Source organism: Budorcas taxicolor, chromosome 12, assembly GCF_023091745.1.
Source record: "Budorcas taxicolor isolate Tak-1 chromosome 12, Takin1.1, whole genome shotgun sequence".
NCBI classification, from domain to species: Eukaryota; Metazoa; Chordata; class Mammalia; order Artiodactyla; family Bovidae; genus Budorcas; species Budorcas taxicolor.
In genome coordinates, this window is record NC_068921.1 from 77,851,063 (window position 1) to 77,874,410 (window position 23,348).

At 41.4% G+C, this 23,348-nt stretch overlaps 1 protein-coding gene across 1 annotated transcript in view; it reads right to left on the reverse strand.

Annotated features, from left to right (window-relative positions):
• NALCN (sodium leak channel, non-selective) overlaps nucleotides 1-23,348 on the reverse strand; it is a 283,373-nt gene that overhangs the window by 67,435 nt on the left and 192,590 nt on the right. Inside the window, exons 16-17 of the mRNA XM_052650063.1 lie at nucleotides 22,781-22,922; nucleotides 3,840-3,913 (exon numbers count right to left, since the gene is read on the reverse strand). Of these exons, the coding sequence (XP_052506023.1) occupies nucleotides 3,840-3,913; nucleotides 22,781-22,922 (216 nt within the window). The remainder of the gene's footprint in view (nucleotides 1-3,839; nucleotides 3,914-22,780; nucleotides 22,923-23,348) is intronic.

Sequence of the window (23,348 nt, forward strand, 5' to 3'; positions counted from 1 at the left end):
TGAGGTCAAAATGCAGAGGGTGCAGGTTTGATCCCTGTCAGGAAACTTAGACCCCATATGCTGTGTGGTGTGGCCAAAAGATTGAAAAAAAATGTGTATATATATCTACATATATATATATATATATATATATAGAGAGAGAGAGAGAGAGAGAGAGAGAGAGAGGGAGAGAAACTACTCAGTTTTGGTATATTGTTTTATTATATTAAAATATCCATTACTTCAGTGTAGGAACAATTTAGGGAATAAACTTTGAAAAAAGTGATGAGAAAAACTGACCCAATATGTCATTAAATATATTTAGTTTTTCAACAGTAAGTAGCATTCAACTATATTTTAATTATATGTTAATATAATAATAATTATATAATATAATTATAATATAATATAATAATTATATGTTAATATCATTTTAACATATTAATTCAGTGTATGGAAAAGAAAATTATGTCATAGATCCAAACATCACATGACAAAAATCACACCATACTGAGCACTCAGAGAGGTTATAAAGCTTCCATCCCTAGCTAAAGAGATACTGACAGTGAACTGCAAAAGGATGGAACTTTCTAAAATAATGAAACATGTTTAATTATTTTATTCTGACATTTCTCGATGCATTCAGCCTCACAGGAATGATAATGCATTTTTGCTCAATTTCAGGGCTCGAATTAGAGAAATCTCAGGAGAGGGGGCGATGCTTTTGAAAGCACACTGCTTGGTGTTTTGATTTCATCTGATGTGGTATAAAGGTCACTGCCTTTTGAAGAAAGCTTTCTCTAGTGGAGCTGAACAGTGTAGACAAAGTCAAAACAAGAGTGAATTTAATAGCAACCTTGGATTTTATAATTTAGGGCCATCGTCTTTCTCACAAGACTGTCCAGGTAAGTCTGGCCCATTAGTGCCAAGTGAATCACCTGCATTTAAGCTTTTGACAGTGTTCTCAAGTTCTGTTAAAATGCCCTATTTTTTGTTTCTCATCAAAGTGTTCCTATACATACCCAGAAGTTCATTTCAATTTTCAAAGCACACATTAATGTCAAAAAATAATAATAAATAGAAAAATACAACTGAAAGATGATTATGTAGAATTATATACAGATTATAATATGTAGAAATCACTGGTGACCCCACCACTGATTCAACACTCTAGCCTCTCTCTGAAATTCTTTTTTCTTTGTGGACTTGAATTTCCTGTTCATAGGGAGGTATACAGCATGCTCTTTGCCAGAATAACTCAGATCCTATTTCAAACAGAAGATGCATATTTGAAAATGTGGGTTCCCTGCTAAGTGAGAACCCTGGTAATTCTATAGCTTCAATATCAGTACTAAGAACCAAGACCCCTCCATTAATAGGACTTGAATATTCATTCCAGGAAAATGAATGTCCAGGAATTTAAGGCCATAACCAAGAAGTAATTTCACTGTTAGCTTCAAGAACTTTTCGAAAATCCACTCATCCGAACTACAAGCTAAAGGACCATTTTCTTTCTCTAGAAAACAGGTCATCAACTGGACACACTGTTCCAGTGTGAACTGGTTCTCACTGGTTCTCATTAAGATTCTAATTGGTTCAGATTGGTTCTAATTGGTTCTCATTAAGACTCTGGCCAAGACCCTGCCCAGCTGGGTCCACCAATCCTAAACATTTTAAGAATGTTGTTACTAAAAATCAGTTATATTTATTTTTGGAAGGTAATATGCAAAAGTGAAAGCTGCTCAGTTGTGTCCAACTCTTTGTGACTCCTCTGTCCATGGAAATCCCCAGGCAAGAATACTAGATTGGGTAGCCATTCCCTTCTCCAAGGGGATCTTCTTGACCCAGGGGATCTGAGCTCAGGTCTCCTGCATCCCAGGCAGATTCTTTACCATCTGAACCACCAGGGAGGTAAAAATTCAAAAGACATAGAATAGAATAGATTTCTGCAGTACAGATGGCAGCTCAGAGTCACCATTTATTTTCCCTCTTCTCAAAATCACTCCCAAATCAAGAAGGTAAATGAAATAACAGAAATGCAAACTCCATCTCAATAGCTGATGACTGAACTGTTGAGCCACAGAAGGTAGAAAGGGCATTAAAGGCAGTGGACACATAAAGGTGTGTTCAGTTCAGTTACTCAGTCGTGTCCGACTCTTTGCCACCCCATAGACCGCAGCACGCCAGGCCTCCCTGTTCATCACCAACACCTGGAGTCCACCCAAACCCATGTCCATTGAGTTGGTGATGCCATCCAGCCATCTCATCCTCTGTCATCCCCTTCTCCTCCTGCCCTCAATCTTTCCCAGCATCAGGGTCTTTTCAAATGAGTCAGCTCTTTGCATTAGGTGGCCAAAGTATTGGAGTTTCAGTTTCAACATCAGTCCTTCCTATGAACACCCAGGACTGATCTCCTTTAGGATGGACTGGTTGGATCTCCTTGCAGTCCAAGGGACTCTCAAGAGTCTTCTCTAATACCACAGTTCAGAAGCATCAATTCTTCGGCGCTCAGCTTTCTTTACAGTCCAACTCTCACATCCATACATGACTACTGGAAAAACCATAGCCTTGATGAGGGGGGTTTCCCTCATAGTAAATATAAATCAGTAAATTACAATCACTTTATTGTGGTATTAATTCTTTTAAATTTATTAACATTGATACATAATTATAAAAATTTTAAAAATTCATATTCTTCTTAATCATCTCTTTACCCCAACTTTACTACACTTCAGAAATAACTGACCTGTTATATGTCATATTTATCTCTTTAATATTTTAGATTCAAGCTTCTATAATATTTAGGTTCAAGCTTCTATGAACCCACCTGACAATGTCCAGTTTTATGAATTATGACCTAATTTTGTGATTTGTGTTCATATATAGGTGAGCATAAAGTGAATGTTTAACAGGTACTATAAATAAGTCAGGGCTTCCCTGATGGCTCAGGGACTAAAGAACCTGCTATAATTCAGGAGACACGGGAGATGCAGGTTCGATCCCCTGGTTGGGAGGATCCCCTGGAAAAGGGAATAGCAACCCACTCCAGTACTCTTGCCTGGAAAGTCCCATGGACAGAGGAGACTGGGGGGCTACCGACCAGGCTGCAGTCCATGCAGTCACGAAGCGTCGGACACAACTGGGGAACGAAGCATGCAGCAGGCATATATAAGTTAACTTATTTTTTTAAGGACATTTTTAAACAATGATGCGCCATCTTCCCACTCCCCTCCTATTAATGGGACACAGAGGGATCCTAAGCCAAAACAAAATCAATTAGTTAACATACGGAACGTGTTTTTAAAGACCAGAATTCTTCGGTTTGCGCATAGGTCACATGAATAAAATTGAGAGGAAGCTACAGTTTCTTTAGCTCATCGCCTTGTTCCCAAAGCTGATAAGTAACAACAGCAGCAGCCCATTTCACAGGTCGGGCAGAGTTCTTCTTGAAGGACAACGAATACAAATTTGGGGTTTTGTGACTCAAACTAAAACCACAGAAAGCTTTCCCTTTTACCATTTTCCCCTTAGATTGTGACTTGTCCTTTAGACATCACAAAAGACATAATACTTGTAAGGAGAAATTCTTTCCATCTTTCTGCCCTTCTCCATACTTAAAATTTATGTTTAAGTGCATGAAAGAGAAAATGACCAATTGAGTTAGTAAAATATTACTTTTTCAAGACATCAATGATGTGTTTAACATTATTTCTAAGCATACAGTTACTCAAACCTACTTTCTAGCAGGAAGTATATATGAATACTCAGAAATTTGTTCATTATTTTTAAAAAAACAGCTTTTTTTAATTTCATATAACCCTATTTGTGTTTAATTGTGTATCAATGTTAAACGGTGTTACCGTAAGATTTTCGTGACTGCAGTCTCCTTTTCTAGAAGGTTCCTTGCCCTGATGCTGAAGACAGACTTGCGAAGCTGTAAAATTAAGAGTATGACTTTAGTTTTCAGAATGTAAAGGGGAAACATACCAACAGATCATTACATACATGAAACAGCTACACTGTTAAAACACTAGGCATGAATGTTTTCACTGAAGCATCATCATATGATTGATTCTGTCATTTAATTTTAATTTCTACCCCTACTTTATTTGACTATAACGGCAAACACGCTTTTCCAGCCACATGTCACAGCTATGGGGGCAACACACTGGCTGTGCTCACTGGTAATAAAATGCCCTTACATCTGGCTTCCCTGATAGTTCAGTGATAAAGAAACCCTCTGAAATGCAGGAGATGTGGGTTCGATCCCCGTGTCAGGAAGATCCCCTCAAGGAGGAAGGGGCAACTCACTTCAGTATGCTTGCCTGGAAAATTCCGTGGACGGAGGAGCCCAGTGGGCTACAGCCATAGGATCTCAAGGAGTCAGACACGACTGAGCACTCCTTCCAACCACACAGGCTTTTCAGTCTTCAAAGAATTCAAGGTTGCAGTGACTACCGGACCCCTATTGCCATCTTTCAGTAAAATGTTCCCTAAATCACATCACATCTGATTCAGGTTCTGGGCCTGTGACCCAGTCCTAATCTGAATGATGAGTTTAGGAGCTTTTTGTTTTTTGCCTACAGACATGAAGACAAAAATGGGATGAACTTTAAAGGTTTCTTCCTTGTTGCAATGATGAAATTATTGCAGGGGGAAGGACGAGAAAAGTAATCCTGGAGGTTGGCTACAAACTGGAAGACACACTCCCCAAACTCAGCTTCCTAGTTGCAGAAGGTGATTGGTGACACGTATAGAGGAGCCAGGGCGGGTGGGAAATGGGTAGAAGCAGAGGACAGAGGCACAGCAGCCTGGAAAAATTCGGGAACAAGGAGGGGAAGTGCAGACCACGGACAGTACTCGGACAAAGCCCTATTCATTTTGATCAATAGGTTAGATTTACTGAGTCCTTAGTATGATTTTAGTGACTACTGGAGATAAAGAGCTCCTCTCAACCTGAGGTCTTGCTTACCAGACTCCAAAAGCCTAGTTATACAGTAAGTCTTCTATATACAAATGAGTTCTGTTCTGAGAGTGCGTTTATAAGTCCAATTTATTCATAAGTCCGACAAATTTGGACTATGTCCAAAGTCAAAGCTGTGGTTTTTCCAGTAGTCATGTATGCATGTGAGAGTTGGACCATAAAGAAGGCTGAGCACCAAAGAATTGATGCTTTTGAACTGTGGTGTTGGAGAAGACTCTTGAGGGTCCCTTGGATTGCAAGGAGAGCAAACCAGTCAATCCTAAAGGAAATCAATCCTGAATATTCATTGGAAGGACTGATGCTGAGGCTGAAGCTCCAATCCTTTGGCCACCCGATGCAAAGATGCACTCATTGGAAAAGACCCTGATGCTGGGAGAGATTGAGGGCAGGAGGAGAAGGGGACGACAGAGGATGAGATGGTTGGATGGCATCACTGACTCAATGGACATGAGTTTGAGCAAGCTCTGGGAGACGGTGAAGGACAGGGAGGCCTGGCGTGCTGCAGTCCGTGGGGTCACCAAGAGTCAGACATGACTGAGCGGCTGAACAACAATCAACAAAGTTAGCTGAGGCCCCCATCTAACACAATCGGCTGTATTGTACTGTACTGTAATAGTTTTTTAATACATTTCACACAAATATTACATAAGAAACAAGCACAAAAAATAAAGAGAACACTTTTAATCTTTACAGTATAGTACCATGAAATGTGGGGCTTCCCCAGTAGCTCAGTGCTTAAGAATCTGCCTGCAATGCAGGAGACCCAGGTTTGATCCCTGAGTTGGGAAGATCCCCTGGAGGCAGGCATGGCAACCCACTCCAGTATTCTTGATTGCAGAATCCCATGGACAGAGGAACCTGGCAGGCTACAGTTCATGGGGTTGCAAAGAGTCAGACACGAGTGAAGCGACTGAGCAGGCATGCACGCACCTTGAAAAGTAGCGCAGGACAACAGCTGGCATACAGGGGCTGGCATCAGTGATCAGGCAAGAAATAAGCTACTGCCCCACTGTACTCTATGTAGTCCTGTACAGCAAGGCGCAGAAAAGCACTCACTTGTAGAGGGTGCACATGCCTGACAATGCCCACCAGACACGTGAGTGAACGTACGTGACTGGATATGGGGACACACGTTCACATCTTTGAAAGTCTGCGACTTGAAGGTTTGTATGTAGGGGAGTAACCGTGAAGTGAAGGCTGTGAGCTTATCAGAAAAAAGCAGGATACGGTAGTTACTAAAGCGTTAGGTGATATGCACCGTAGGAAAGATGAGCAGGGGTGGTAAGGTTCTGGGTGGGGGAGAGCTAGGCGTGTCTGGAATAGTTAGCAGAGACTCGACTGAAGGAGTAGAAGTCGTACTAGGCCTGGACGCTGGTTATATTTCTGCAGGCAAAGGAGGCAGTGGGTCAAGGATTCAAATTGGAAATGTGTGCACAGGGCAGATTAATTTGGCGCAAACTATCCGTCTAAGTGCTGAGTGAGGTGGTCCTTTCAGCAAGGCGAGTGGAGGAAATACTAAAAGGCACGATGTGTTTCAAACAAAGTTGAGAGAAGACGATGAGGCAGGAGACTGAACAACTCTGTATTCAGAGAAAGATAGACCGTCCAGGGTCTGCTGAACAAAAGACGCGCAACTTGAGGTGCAAAGTCACAGGGCCCCAGTCTGCAGACACACCTGGAAACAGCTGCGGTCATGTCAACCCACCCGGCCATATGGCCAGAGCTGGGGAAGAACTGGTCATCTCAGCACAACTGAGAACCTGCCCGACATCTCCATAAGCGACAGAACTTTCCTACATCACGGCAGACCCGTCATGAAGGGAAGGACCGCTGAACACACCGGCAGTTTCTCTCATGTGAGGAGAGCCAGTATGCTCATCTGTTCTCAGTAATGGAAAATGGAGCTGGTTTCATTATTCACTACAACTCTTGGGAGAATAAATTTATGTATAGACAAGGAAACAAGAGTGGAAGTCATTTTGTTGAAAAATTACATTTTCAGGGTAACACACAAAAGCCTGCTTGGCATGATCAAATCATAAAGCTTTCTTACATTTTATCCCCTTGACTGACAAGTGACTTGGGGCATTGATTTAACTGCACATCTCCTTAGGAACATTGAGTGGAGTCCCTTTGGAGACAGCAGACTCAGTGGAAGGTGTTCACACAGTCACGAAAGGGCCCAGGCCATGGAGGTCCTGAGGAGGTGAGTTTCAGGAGAGGACGGTGGACCCCCAACTCGCGTTTCATCTTCAAACGACAAAGACAGGCCGTGGCTGTGTCTTTCCCTTAGTGTAAGATGGTGGTCTGAACGCAATCACCCAGCTATAGGCCCTGTAACAGGGCAGCTGACACTTAAAACAGTGCTCTTCATGTTGGGAGACACCTTCGCAGAAACTGGGGACCGTATCTGTTCTATTCTTTGTAAAATTATTTCTGCACTGCCTGTAATTTCTAAAGAAAAGTGTAAGTACTAGTCGCTCAGTCGTGTCCGACTCTTTGTGACCCCACGGACTGTAGCCCGCCAGGCTCCTCAGTCCATGGGATTCTCCAGGCAAGCATACTGGAGTGGGTAGCCATTTCCTTCTCCAGGGGATCTTCCCAACCCAGGGGTCGAACCCGGGTCTCTGCATTGCAGGCAGATTCTTTGCTCAGATTCTGAGTCACCAGGGAAGCCCAAAGATTTCTAAATAGCCTCCAAATCTCCTTTGTCTTAAACTTGAACTGAACAAAACAGAATAAATATATATATTTTTACTGGAGTACAGTTGCTTTACAATGTTGTGTTAGTTTCTGCTGTACAGCAAAGTAAATCAGCTGTACGTGTACATATATCCCCTCTTCCTTGGATTTCTTTCCCATTTAGGTCACCACAGGGCCTGGAGTGGAGTTCCCTGTGCTAAACAGTAGATCCTTATTACTTATCTATTTTATACATAAAAGTGTCAGAATACATTTCTAATTCATACCAAGGAGGCCCTGAGCACTGATTTTATAATGAACAGCAGAATAAGCTGGAAGAATAAATACTGTAATAGAATAACTTCAATTCAACTTTGGGAGATTCTTGACAGAAGAAAGATACCTAGATCTTCTATACACAGATGTAGAGAATTACATAGATCTATGTAGGTATCTATATCTGTTAGCCTTGACATGTATTTAGAAACTGCTGTTTCTTTCTGCAAATAAAGAAGGCCTATATAGGGATGATCTAGTTATTTGATTTCTTTAGTAAAGCCTTGCACAGTTCTTTCAGCCAAGGACAGGCTCTAAGCATTGGTAACTCGGAGCCACGCTGCTCTGCAGTGCCCTCTTCTGGCTGCAGAAGATTCTGACAGGCACCTGAAATAATGAAATCTAGCAGAGTGTTTGGAGAAGGCAACCGCACCCCACTCCAGTACTCTTGCCTGGAAAATCCCATGGACAGAGGAGCCTGGTAGGCTGCAGTCCATGGGGTCGCTAAGAGTTGGACACGACTGAGCGACTTCACTTTCACTTTTCACTTTCATGCACTGGAGAAGGAAATGGCACCCCACTCCAGTGTTCTTGCCTGGAGAATCCCAGGGACGGGGGAGACTGGTGGGCTGCCGTCTATGGGGTCGCACAGAGTCGGACACGACTGAAGTGACTTAGCAGCAGCAGCAGCAGCAACAGCAGCAGAGTGTTTTCGGAGTAATGCTTGTCTGCAGTATGGTTTTTAGAGGGTCTCTCAGGAAAGGCTCATGGGCACAATATTACTTGCATCATACGTTGTTACACCTTGAAAGTCAGTTTTCTTAGTTATTAAAAGACCTAGATCACAAACACTCTCTTTGAGCACCCTATATGTCACTCTGTTTTCTTCTGACACAAAGCATTGCTACAGAAAAGGCTGATGGGAATCTAAATGTTCTTTTCTTTTTAAATCACTTGTTTATTTGGAGCTAGTTTTTTTTTTTTAAGATCCTGTAATTTTTCCGGAATAGGTCTTATTTCTGGTCATTCATGATTGATGTTTTTGGATAAATGATGTATGCTTTCAACACATACTTTCAAATCTTTGTGTATTTCAGAAAATGTGAGTACTTCTATTCTGTTGCTTTGGCTTTCCTCTTTTGGGACTCCTAAGATACACAGGTAGGACATGTTTTACTTTCTTCCGTCTGCCAATTTCCTTTAAATCATTTCAATCTCTTTCTTCATTTTTTCCTGATTTCTTACAATTGCCACTCCTTCTCTTTCTTTTTCTCTTAAAGCATCAACTGATGTATGCAGTCAGGTTATGCTCCTTCTAATTTAGTCTTCATTGCTTTTATTTACAGTTCTTTCCTGAGTCCTAGCACCTTATGTATGAATTTTTCTAATTCTTACTTGGGTTGCTCTCCTAACCTTATGTGATATGCAACATCTTTTCACTTATTTTACAATAGTTACCACAGTTTGAGCTCATTGTGAGTGTCTTTATGGCAGCTTTCGTGGTCCACAGGACGGCACTTTCTTCCTTATAATCTTATACTTGTAACTTTTAACTTGTAATCTTTTACTTGTAACTTTTTTTATGGAACTTGACTTTGATGGTTTTGGTTGCTCATTTTCAGGCAAAACTTGCTTTCCTGTATTTCAATATTTCTCTCCTAATTTCAGAGCTTCCTCTTCTGTGTGTAAATAGCGATCAAATGAGGCAGCTTTATTTCTGGGATTTCCTGGTTGTTCCCACTCCCTCCTGCCAGCACCAGCTTTTTCTGGGTCTGCTTTCTCCTTGACCACTCTTGTTATTTTTGAGCCCACTCCTGGATGTTTTCCTTCAGTGTGGAAGGAAGAGGATATCTGCCTGTTCCCAAAAACATCTGATGCCTGTAACTAACCTTGGCTTCCTCCCTATGCCATGTTACTAACTGAATGTTTGTGTCTCCCTCCCAGATTCATACGCTGAAGTCCTCACCCCAGTGTGACGCTATTAGAAGAGAAGCCTTTGGAAGGCAATCAGGTTTAGATTAGGTCATGAAGATAGAGCGCCTAAGAGGGGATGAGTGTCCTTATGAGACCAGGAAAAGATGTCCTTCCCACTTCTACTAGGCGAAGACACAGCAAGAAAGCAACCACTTGTGACTCAGAAAAAGGAGCAAACGCTGACTTTGCCGACACCTTGATCTTGGACTTCCCAGCCTCTAGGGCGGTGAGAAATAAATTTTTGCCTTTTAAGCCATCCAGTCTGTGGTCTTCTGTTATAGCAGCTTAAACAGACTAAAGTGAAAGTGAAAGTGAAGTCGCTCAGTTGTGTCCGACTCTTTGCGACCACATGGACTGTAGCCCACCAGGCTCCTCTGTCCATGGGATTCTCCAGGCAAGAATACTGGAGTGGGTTGCCATTTCCTTCTACAGACTAAGGTACCATGCAAAATATGTGGCTATATCTAGGTGAAAGCCTGAACCTGCTTTTACCTAGAGTTTGTGGCTTACCTTGGTTTGTTGTAAATATTGTTTATAGACTTTTGGTGTATTATATAGGCACCCTGTTTATTTTCATGTGGGAATTATAGGAGATTAAGAAACTATGCCAATGTCTCTGTCACTTTCCCAGAAGGCTCCTTAATTTTCTCTTGTTGAATTTTGCAGATTTATCACTTCTATTAGTCTTTTTAAAGAACACAGTTCCATTGACACTTTTATTGATTCTTTTTCTCCTGTTCAACTAGTGTCTGCTTTTAGCTTTATTATTTCTCCCCTGCTGCCTTCCTGTGTTGCTGGTTGATTCTTTTCTAAACACTTGAGTTAAGTACTTGGAAAGTTAATGTCAGCACTTATTCCTTTACTAAATATGCATTCAAGGACACGATTTTTCCTCTAAAAATGCCTTTAGTTATTCTCACAAGTTTGATATATACAACATGCATTATTTTTCAGTTCTAGATGCTTTTTTTTCCCATTGTGGTTTTCTCCATACTCCCTCAGTTATTTGAAAGTGGTTTTAAAATTTCTAAATGTGTGGGTGTTTTTTTTTTTATAGTCGTTATTTAGTTTCTAACTTTATTATATGTTGGTCAAATGATGCCTAACATACCGATTTGGTTTCTCTTCAGAATTCCTTCATAGTGTAGTAAGTGGTCATGTTCTGTAAATCATTCACGTGTTCTTGAATCAGAATGTATATTCTTTAGTCACTGAATGAAGAATTGTATAAATGGTCATAACATGAAACTGGTAAACTGAGTATTTCAAATCCACTAAATCCTTATTCATTTCTTTGGCTCTTTGATCATATGGTGAGGTACTATATTACATATTTTAAACTTAATCTTTAAATTACTCCTCATAGGTAGGTATTATTATCTCTCTTTCTCTCTTTTTTTTTTTTAACAGATGAGAGATCTGAGGTTCACAGAAGTTAGGTTCTCTAAGGCTACTCAGATAATAGATTGCAGAATTATGATTGGAGTTCTGGATTGGACAGTTTTTTTACTATATCATGATGTCTATGCAAAGTATCATATTATTTTAAAAGTATTTTAAAAAGCAGTATTAAATAAGAGAAAAATTAAAAAGCATTTTGAAAGCTCTACTGTAAGAAAACATTGTTTGCTTGAGTTGAAAGATTTGGTTTACACGTACAACGTGCTCTTACTTGTCCCAACGCCTAATGCAAAATCTTAACTAGCCAAATTCTTCCTTTGTTCTATATAAGCATAATTGATCTTTCAGAATAACAACCATGAAGCATTAAAAGAGATCAATGACCTTTCTAACCCATTAGAGTCAGGATGGTTTACAGAATTTATATTTCACATTTACTGAATTTTAAAATCAGGGATCCATCACAACTTTTAGCTAACTGGAACATTAATTCAATTTATTTAATCAACTGGAAGTAAACACAAGCCTATCAGGGAATATTAGATTCCTTTGGGGTGCTCCATCTGAAGAACCATCTTTCACTGTAGTAACCTTCAAAATGGAGCCACTAATATTTATTTGAGAAAGAAACCCACAAATATTATAACATTCAACTAACTTTTCTGTTTTGGAGTCGTTAACAATACATTTCTGTTGCTAAGTGGGAAAAAGTTTGAGAGGCCTTAGTTTTCTTTTCTCACTTTGAAAATGTTGACAGATTGATATTAAGTGGGAAAGCATTTATAAAAACACATCCATTAGCCCCAAACCATGGTCCACTGAGCAAGCCTTGATGAGTGTCATTCTGCGGGAAAAGTGTAGTATAATTATTGTAATGAACCACTTTATTGAATAAGTCTCCTACATAAAATATAGTAATTGGAAATAAGCAATTACTTAAAATTATACAGGTTGAAGGTGGTATCTCATTTATCTGTACTTGAATTTTTCATGCACCTGTGAACTGAAAATTAATCCCAAAGTGCATATGACAGATCCTGTGCATGGCAAGATGTTTTTTTCCATAAAATAAACTTTTTTTTGTAGAAGCAACATTATGCTTAGAAAGGAAAAAATAAAGTTAAAGGTGACTAGTGTCAGTGGTAGCAAGGTTAAAACAGACCTATTACAATGTACATAAAGGTGAATATCATTGTACTAGCAAGTCAGGAAGGTTTGAAAAATGTCTTAAATGTGACTTTTGTAAAAAGGAGGTTTTAGATGATGGGTCAAGATTTCTGATCTTAAGTTATTTGAATAATGTAAATTCTGAATCTCAAGAAAACAACAGGCATGAAAGTTAGAATATACACAAAGATGTATGTGTACAGAATTGGGCTTCCCTGGTGGCTCAGTGGTTAAGAATTCACCTGGCAATGCTGGAAACTTGGGTTTGATCCCTGGGTTGGGAAGATCCCTTGGAGAAGGAAATGGCAACCCACTCCAGCATTCTTGCCTGGAGAATTCCATGGACAGAGGAGCCTGGCGGGCTATAGTCTATAGGTTCGAAAAGAGTTGAATACAACTGAAGTGACTTAGCACACCTATATGCACAATATATAGTGCTGACTAATAATAAGGCACAGTACATGCTGGGTAGATTTAGATTATATAGGTAAAAGCAAAATGATCTCATGGCCATTACATACATGAGTGAAGTCAGTCGTGTCCGACTCTTTGCGACCCCATGGACTGTAGCCCACCAGCCTCCTCCATCCATGGAATTTTCTAGGCAAGAGCACTGGAGTGGGTTGCCATTTCCTTCTCCAGGGGATCTTCCTGACCCAGGGATCGAACCCGGGTCTCCCACATTGCAAGCAGACGCTTTACCGTCTGAGCCACCAGGGAATCAGGAACATATATATATATATATATATATATATATATATATATATATATATAAACAGAAGCGCAAAGACTGAAAATCTGCAGAGATTTTTAAAAAATGAGCGGATTCATGATTCTGGGAGAAAATGCCAGATGCTTTTACCCAAACAGCTGTTTGTGAATTTAAAACCCACAGCACCCTGATAGTACAAGGAACAGCCCTTGGTCTCCAATTACAATTCAACTATATTTGAACTTCAGAGCCAAAGAACAAGAATATCAGCAGGAGCACCAACTATAACACATTGAGACTTCAAGGAAAATAAAATTTGTAAGGACAACTATATGCAAAAGGGAAGAATATTTTAAAAGTACAGCAAAATGTAAATTTCAAAAGTAGGTTTAGTTTTAGTATCGGCTCTCTCAAACCTGATGTGGAGACTGTACTGAAAACACTTGATCAAAATCTTTCTATATTATGTATAATATAGATTGATTAACTTTAAAAAAACACTTTTTATTTATTTATTGACCTTTAGTTGGAGCATGCGGGATCTAGCTCCCTGAGCAGGGATCAAACCCAGGCCCCCTGCATTGGGAGTGCAGAGTCTTAGTCACTGCACCACCAGGGAAGTCCTTAGGCTGATTTACATTTGATCCCAAATAAATATGCTTGAAGGGCTTCCAAGGTGGCTCAGTGGTAAAGAATCTGCCTGCCAAAGCAGGAGATGCGGGTTTGATCATGGGTCAGGAAGATCCCCTGAGAAGGAAATGGCAACCCACTCCAGGATTCCTGCCAGAGAAATCCCATGGACAAGGGACTGTGGTGGACTACAGTCCATGGGGTCTCAAAGAGTCGGACACGACTGGCTGGCTGACGCACACACAGGTGGACGATGGTCCATGGGGTTGCAAAAGAGTCTGACACGACCTAGCGACAACAAGGACTGCAAACAAATTACAGATGATTCCAAACCAAAAGGGATCACACAATTAAGCAATAAAGAAAATCAGTGATAGGGAATCCCTCCTCTCATGTTAGCTGAAAGCAGGAACGTGTGCTTTTGATCTAGGAGGACTGAGCACCCTGCATATAAAATCCCTAAGAAATGACTGTCAAGTAAATAGCATACATGCAAATGCAACTGCATTTTAATTTGAGTTCAAAACCGTACTGCAAAGATCAATAAAAATGGAAATGCACCATTTAATTGGTGCATTTTTTTGTTTGTTTGTTTCCTTTCCATTATTACCGTGAATACGTGGGCAATCAATTATCTACTAAAGCCTTCATATGCTACAGAGAGAACTGGCAGGGTTTTCATATTGGGTTTGATGAACACGTTTCTTCCCTCCCCGGGACCACACTACTTTGTATCTTTGTAATAAGGCCCCTGGTTAGTGGTAGCATCATGCTCTGTTCCAGTCTTCTCCCAGAGAGAGGTTTGAATGGCACTACAGAGTTGCTAAGCTATTATTTTAGACAATTCTTTCAGAGTAAAAGCAGGAAAGATGAAAACAGGCTATTCTCTCTCTTTTTTTTTAAAGTGAGTTAACGTTCACCATGGAAATTATAGATCAGGCCGAGTATGTGCGGAGTTACTGGAACAAATCATTGAACACTCTATAATCATGTAGAAAATTATAAAATGCTGGATGGCAATCAACCAGTCTTTGTGAACAGTAAACCTTTCCAGAACAACTTAATTTACTTCTCGAGAGGCAAAGGCACTGGGTAGGCAATGTGGGTAGCAAATGAAATATCAAAAATCAGACTTAAAAAAATCAGATTCATGGACAATGAGAAAAATAAATCAGTTACTAATATATTGTGCTCAACTTGATTGCTACTTCTTAAGGTTCATTTAAGTAAATGTAAATTTTCTTGGTTGATGACTGTAAGTGCACTTGCTGAATCTGACTTCATGGCATGGTTTAATTACAGTAACTTTTTTCTCTTTTTTTCTTTTTAGGCCACTCTGTGTGGCTTGTGAGAGCTTAGTTCCCCAACCAGGGATGGAACCTTGGCCCTGGCAATGTAAGCACTGAGTTCTAACCAATGGATCACCAGGGAATTCCCTAAAGTAACTTTGCTTCTCCAATGTGATAGGCATATCGTATACTATGCCAGGTATGATGCTAAGCATTTAACATATAATTATTTAATTCTTGTAACAAACCTTAAAAATAACAACGATCTCTTGTTTTTTAGATAAGAGTTGGCACCTACATCACATAATCAGTATTACTGGTCTTAATGACGGTTCTATTTTGCTTCTCACTATCAGTTACATTCAGCAGATATACTATCCATTATCTTTTTAAATACTTCCTTCTGCCTGGAGCACCTTCTTCTTCTATTGCCCAATCTTCCTTCTCTGGTAGGAAGGATTATATACCTTCATCCTGGAGAAGGACACTGCAACCCACTCCAGTATTCTTGCCTAGAGAACCCTGTGGACAGAGGAGCCTGCGTCTATGGGGTCGCACAGAGTCAGACACGACTGAGGTGACTTAGCATGCATGCATGCGTTGGAGAAGGAAATGGCAACCCACTCCAGTGTTCTTGCCTGGAGAATCCCAGGGACAGAGCAGCCTGGTGGGCTGCCGTCTATGGGGTCGCACAGAGTTGGACACGACTGAGGCGACTTAGCAGCAGCAGCAGCAGCAGCAGCATACCTTCATCCATTCACACGTGTTTCTCCCCATTAGACTAAAAGATTCTAAAGGGCATAGTTCAAGGGCATAATTCGCATCCCACTCACTGTTGAATTCCCATAGCCCATAGGAGTGCCATACGAGTAACAGGTCTTCCATAAATGCTTGTTGAGAGACTAAGCGAATCTTGAAGACTTATGGAAATGAAAACGGTAAACGAAATACAGTAATTACTTTTTTCCACTTTCCTCCCCATTTGTACATGTGTTAGCTATTAATTACGAAGGCTTATTATGGACATTTCTATGTGTTTAGCAGAAGACAGCAGACATTATCTTCTGTTGGAGAAACAAATCCTCACTGACTTGATCACACGGGTTCCAATGACTGTTCTGGGAAGGGCAGAGCCACTGGGACAGCCCTCATCTCTCCGTCTGTCGCATGCTGATATGACTCTGGGATGTGCCCTCGGGTTCCCCAGACACGAGGTTCTGACCCCAGGAGAGGCGCCCCAGCCAAGGCTGAAGGTCAGAAAGATCAAAGAGCTCCATCAGAGACAGTTTCTCGGATCCAGCCATGGTGGAGACCTTGACTTTGATGAGATGATTCAGTTCTGAGCACTGAGTAGGTTGCTCTTACTAACAGGTCTCCTGGAAAGCCAAGTTCACGTCTCAGTTTATTGCTATTATTATTAACAAACACTCTACTCAGGAAATAGAGGGTTTAGTTTCAGTAATTTGTTGTTGTTCAGTCACTAAGTTGTGTCCAACTCTTTATGACCCCATGGACTGCGCCACACCAGGCTTCCCTCTCCTTCTCTATCTCCTGAAGTTTGCTCAGATTTATGTCCATTGAGTTGGTGATGCTATCTAATTATCTCATTCTCTGTCGTCCCCTTCTCCTCCTGCCTTCAATCTTTTCCCAGCATCAAGATCTTTCCCAATTAACCAGCTATTCCCGTCAGGTGGCCAAAATATTGGAGCTTCAGCATCAATCCTGCCAATGAATATTCAGGGTTGATTTCCTTAGAATTTCAATAATACAGGGGTGAAAAATGAGTAGAAAACTTCTACCTGATTTCCTACTGCTTGCAAACGAGAAAGAATCCTTCAAGATCTGCAGGTTTATCCTTTAATTGGGAAGAAAGGGAACCCCTTGAAGATTCCCATGGGGGTGGGGTCACAAAGAGTCAGACACGACTGAGCGACTTCACTCACTCACTCAAGAGATGTGGGGACTGGCACTTGGGAACCCATTTCTATGGGGTTCGGAAGGACATTCACCCCAAGGGAAAAGTGGGACCACACTGATGTCTTTTTCCTTTAGGACTGGACTAAGCCACACAACAGCTTTAAAGATGTTAGATTTTTGTTTGCTTATTGCTTATGGAGAAGGACAGGTATTTTTAAACTATGTGATAAAAGTAATCAAACAGGGCTATTTTAAAAAACATGGTCTCTGCAAAGTGAGGTTGCCGTGGGAATTTCTTACAGTTGTTCAAAGCCAGGGTAATTACTTGGGAAAATCTTGCCTGACATACGCTTTTGCTTTCTTGCACTGTCTAATCACACACACACCCACCCTCACCCCTCCTGGCTTTGGTTGTCAGGTCTTCCCCTAAACTTGTGATTTCTAGGTTCCTGGGGACTCAGTGTTCTTTGGCAAGAAAAAGTAAGCTGCTCTAGTGCAGAGGGAGTCAGAAGTTTCTCCTGACAGGTAATTGTTAGGAGAAAAGTTTCATTAATACTCTCCTGTTCCTTGGTTCACTGTATGAGAATCACCGGAAGCCAGCCTCTCATTTTCTTCTGATTTCTTACTTGTTTTGGGGGAAACAACCCGGGGGAGTTTCTTCACACAGAGCCAAGGGCCTTGCTCTCCACGGGACACTGACTGGCATTTCCAAAGGCAGCTGGAATGTAACAGAAATTTACAAGAACTTGCTGAGAAATGCTCTGTTCAGGAATTTTGCTGTGTGTTTGTATATTTTTGTTTTTAAGCGGCTTTTAGAGGTTTCTTAAGAAAAATGAAAAAGGTTTGCCATATTTAAAAAAAAACAGATACCAAGGACTTCTCTGTTGTTCCACTGATTAAGACTCTGTGCTTCCAATGCGGGGGACGCAGGTTCGATCCCTGGTAGGGGAACTAAGATCATAGAAGCTGCAAAGCACAGCTAAAAGACAAACAAAATCCTAAAAATACAGATTCCAGACTACTTTCTCCTTGATTTCTAAATACTTCTCTTAATTTGCTATCACTGCAATTCATTAAGTGGGATTTTCTGAATTGGGTTTCCCTGGCCCAAAGTCCTCAAGGATGACAGACCCTAAGTATTTATGAAGAGCACCAGGAGCGTAAGCTGGAAACAGTGAATCTTCAAAGAATTAAGTTTGCTTTCCTAGAAGCCTAAGGAAAGTCAGAGCTTTAAGAATGGGTGGCCACCCAGGGAAGTCTTTTTTTTTTCTGCTGTCACAACAGCATAGCTAGCTACTGCTGAGATGAACAGATGAACCGTGGTCCCTACGGGCCACCTGCCAGATGTTGAAGGCTGTGAAAGATGAATGATATTGTTCTAACTGTAGTTTATCTACATATGGCCAATGAGGGATGAAGGGCAACTTAAGCACTGCTGATGGTTTTCCGTGTATAAGACCATGTACTGTGTGTTTGAATCAACCGAACTTCTAGATGGGGACCGCCTGCAGTCTCCCAAAGGTTCCAGTCCCTTTAGAGCTGAGGGACTTGGATCCCCCGAGGATCAGGCTCTTTGCTACTTCATTATATATTAGGGCATTATGAGAGGACTCACGTTATAGAATAAGGCTAGAATTGTTTTCTTACTTGTAAGATAGTTAAAAGTAACAGTTAAGCAAGAATATAAAAAGAAGCCACAAACACATAAGGACATGAAACAGATCAGAGATGGCATTTGAAATTCCTCGACCTAACCTGAGGTGGAGATCACCCAGGGAGGCAGGGATGATGGTGAGCTCACAGATGTCCCAAATTCCCTTCAGATGCCCCTTCTCCCCCACCCTCCAGCCTACCCCCAAGTCGATCTTTTATTTTTTCTCACCTATTTTGAAATAGTCTGTTCAGGAAACGTGAGAGACATCATGTTTCCTCGCAGAGAGAGAATACATTTTCAGAGAATAAGATTTCAATTTTGTGTTGATATTTCCAATGGATGTCATTAGTAGGGATTTAAAAACATGCAAGCTGTGGATTTGGCAAGTTGGGCATCTAACGATATCAGCTCTCAGGATCCTTCCTGGAAAGGGCAGGTCATAAACACAGCCCAGACTGGGGCTTCATAGCATATTCTCTGGCTTAAAGTCCACTTCCAAAATACATTTAGAAAATAAGGCAATCTGTGTTTTTGTATGTAAAGTGCAATTTCAGACTGATCGGCTGAAATCAGGCCATTATCCTTTCAGTGGCTTATCCATCAACATAGAAATGTTTCTGCTTCTATGCCATGTACACAATACTGAGTAAACATAACTATGGGGAAAGAGACATGACAAAGTTAATAAGAACTTTTTGAAAAGAGTACATGGAGAAGGCAATGGCAACCTACTCCAGTACTCTTGCCTGGAAAATCCCATGGACAGAGGAGCCTGGTGGGCTGCAGTCCATGGGGTTGCTAGGAGTCGGACACAACTGAGTGACTTCACTTTCACTTTTCACTTTCATGCATTGGAGAAGGAAATGGCAACCCAGTCCAGTGTTCTTGCCTGGAGACTCCCAGGGACGGGAGAGCTGGTGGGTTGCCGTCTATGGGGTTGTACAGAGTCGGACATGACTAAAGCGACTTAGCAAAAAGAGTAAAAGTCTTTGTGCATGTGCGTGCAAAGTCACTTCAGTCATGTCCAACTTTTTGCAAGCCCGTGTATATAGCCTGCCAGGCTCCTCTGTCCATGGATTCTCCAGGCAAGAATACTGGAGTGGGTTGCCACGCCCTCCTCCAGGGGATCTTCCCAACCCAGGGATTGAACCTGTATCTCTTTTCGTCTCCTGTATTGGCAGGCAGGTTCACTAGCACCACCTGGGAAGCCTGGAGAAGAAACACACTACAAAATAAATCAACATCAGCATCATGTGTGTGTGAGTCGCTCAGTCGTGTCCGACTCTCTGTGACCCCATTGACTGTAGCCCGCCAAGCTCCTCTGTTCATGGGATTCTCCAGGCAAGAATACCAGAGTGGGTTGCCATTCCCTTCTCCAGGGGATCTTCCTGACCCAGGGATTGAAGCCAGGTCTCCTGCACTGCAGGCAGATTCTTTACTGTCTGAGCCACCAGGGAAACCCCATCGTCATCATCATTGAGAATAAAATCATTTATTGCTTGCAGATTTTTGGATCGCAGCCATTCTGACTGGTGTGAAGTGGTACCTCATTGTGGTTTTGAGAGGGTGTGGAGAAAAGGGAACCCTCCTACACTGTTGGTGGGAATGCAAACTAGTACAGCCACTATGGAGAACAGTGTGGAGATTCCTTAAAAAATTGCAAATAGAACTCCCTTATGACCCAGCAATCCCACTGCTGGGCATACACACCGAGGAAACCAGAATTGAAAGAGACACATGTACCCCAATGTTCATCGCAGCACTGTTTATAATAGCCAGGACATGGAAACAACCTAGATGTCCATCAGCAGATGAATGGATAAGAAAGCTGTGGTACATATACACAATGGAGTATTACTCAGCCGTTAAAAAGAATTCATTTGAATCAGTTCTGATGAGATGGACGAAACTGGAGCCGATTATACAGAGTGAAGTAAGCCAGAAAGAAAAACACCAATACCGTATACTAACACATATATATGGAATTTAGAAAGATGGCAGTGACGACACTGTATGCAAGACAGGAAAAAAGACGCAGCTGTCTATAACGGACTTTTGGACTCAGAGGGAGAGGGAGAGGGTGGGATGATATGGGAGAATGACTTTCTATCATGTATACTATCATGTAAGAATTGAATCGCTAATCTATGTCTGATGCAGGATACAGCATGCTTGGGGCTGGTGCATGGGGATGACCCACAGAGATGTTATGGGGAGGGAGGTGGGAGGGGGGTTCATGTTTGGGAACACATGTAAGAATTAAAGATTTTAAAATTTAAAAAAAAAAAAGAAAAAAAAAAAGAATAAAATCACTATACAGCAGAGAATGGGGGAATTGGGGGAGTGATAAAGGGCCGAAGTTCGTTTCATTCTGGGAGCGGATGGGAGAAAAGGAGAAGAGGAATAAGTAAACATCCTCTGAAGCGTAACCTTTGGAGAATGGGGAGAAGCAGAGAATCGTGGAGCCTGAAGGAATTGGTATTTTATGTCCACATAATAATAGAGAAGTATAAACGGTAAGTCCCCTATAAATGAACCTTCAAGTTGAGAACGATTGAAGATTCCAGCACGCGTTTCATCAGCATCGGGCTCGCATCCCATCTCACTCCATCTCCCACCCCTGACGACCCTCCAGCTCTACTGTCTCCCACCCTCTCCCTCCTCCAGTCAGGAGCTCTTCCTGCCTGCCCCCTCGGTGCCAGCCTGTGTGCCAGCTGCTGTACTGCACTACTGTACTTTTCAAGGTGCTGTACCGTAAGCTTAAAAGTGGTTCTTTATTTTTTGTGTTTGCTTCTTATGTATTATGTGTGAAAAGTGTCATAAAGCTATTATAATACAGTACAATACAGCCAACTGTGATAGTTGGGTGCCAAGGCTAATATTGTTGGCTTAAGAACAAACCAGACTTTCGAGTGCACTCTTGGAACAGAACTTGTTTGTATGTAGAGGACTTACTCTATTTGATGGTAAGCCGCAGAAAAACGGCGGCAATAATTTAAAGGGTTAAAAGAGAAGCTAGGAGTTCCAAAAGAGAAATACGTGCAATTGAGTTAGATGCTTTCACAAACTCTAATGTGTAATCTCTTTCACAAACTCTGTGATCCATCTTTCATTTTCTAACTGTGGAATTTGGGAAACAATTCCCTATCTACTTTTCAAATGATAAGTGAAAGTCACTCAGTCATGTCCAACTCTTTGCAATCCCATGGACCATAGTCCACCAGGCTTCTCTGTCCATGGGATTCTCCAGGCAAGAATACTGGAGTGGGTTGCCATTCCCTTCTCCAGGGGATCTTCCTGACCCAGCGATCGAACCCAGTTCTCCTGCATTGCAGGCAGACTCTTTACCATCTGATCCACCAGGGAAACCCAAATGATAAAAACATAGGTAAATCAGAACATGAATAAGATAATGTGCCTAGAGATCATACCTGCCACAGGCCTTAGTAAACTCAATAAATGGTGGTTATTGGGACTAATTTTGGAGACGCTTGCTCTAGTTAGTCTCCTTGGTATAACAACTGGAATAAGTATGGTCTCTTGCAGAAAGCAGTGTACAGGCCACCGTTAAACCTGGGCTGAACTTGAGAGCTCAGAGCCCTTCCTTCTGCACATGAAAACCTGCAGGTTTGGGGAGACTCTCCACCTACCAGAGGTCATCCAGCTGTCACACGTCCTGGCTCAAAAGCTGACTTGTAGAAATGCGAATTTTAAATTTCCAAATTTATAAATGTTAGGTTTAATAATCTCTTCAAACACTAAAATTATTTTCTTCATTATTCTCCTGAGACATTAGGATTTCAGGACCCAGTTGTGTGCCATGGTTCTTTTCTCTAACACCCCCATCCCTCGTTTGCTCAGTCGCCTCGGACTCTTTGCGGCCTCCTAGACTGTAGCCCGCCAGGCTCCTTTGTCTATGGAATTTAGTAGGCACGAATACTGGAGTGGGTTGCCATTCTTCCTCCAGAGTACCTTCCCGACTCAGGGAGCGAACTGGTGTCCCTTACATCCCCTGCCTTGACAGGCAGATTCTTGACCACTGAGCCACCTGGGAAGCCCTTTCCTCTAACAAAGGCTTAAGGAAAAATCTGGTTGTTTGAGACAGTGGTTCTTACCTTTTGGTCAATGTATTTGTTGTCCTCAATCGCAGACCGTTTGGCGTGATCGCAGGATGAGGAAGACGTGGACGGGAGGCTTCGTAAGAGGCAGCAGGTGTCCTGTTGCTGGCGATCAATAAACTGCTTCATGAAACTTTCCCTTTGCAAAAGAAGCACACACACATCAAGCATTACTAACGACATGGAGCAAGGGCTGGGATGGCATTCTGCAAGCACACATTTGCCTGAGTTAAGTTAAAGACGTGACAAAAGTTCATAGAAAATAAGACATGTTCATAGACAAGTGCATAGAAAATAAGACCAAGAGGTGTTTAGATTTAATGGAAAATATTATTTGCAAAATGTTTAATTTAGAGAAAAATTCCTGCATCTTCAGTCATTCCTGTTTTTAAAAGTCATGTCCCTAAAATTATTTTTATGCAACAATATTCAGTAATTAATGGTATCTTTTGAATCTTATTGTGGTAATAAGATCTTAGTTCATCTCTCTGAATTTCCACGTATCATAAGAATCCTTGAGAGATAATTTTACACTTAAGGACTAAAAATAACTCAAATGAAACTT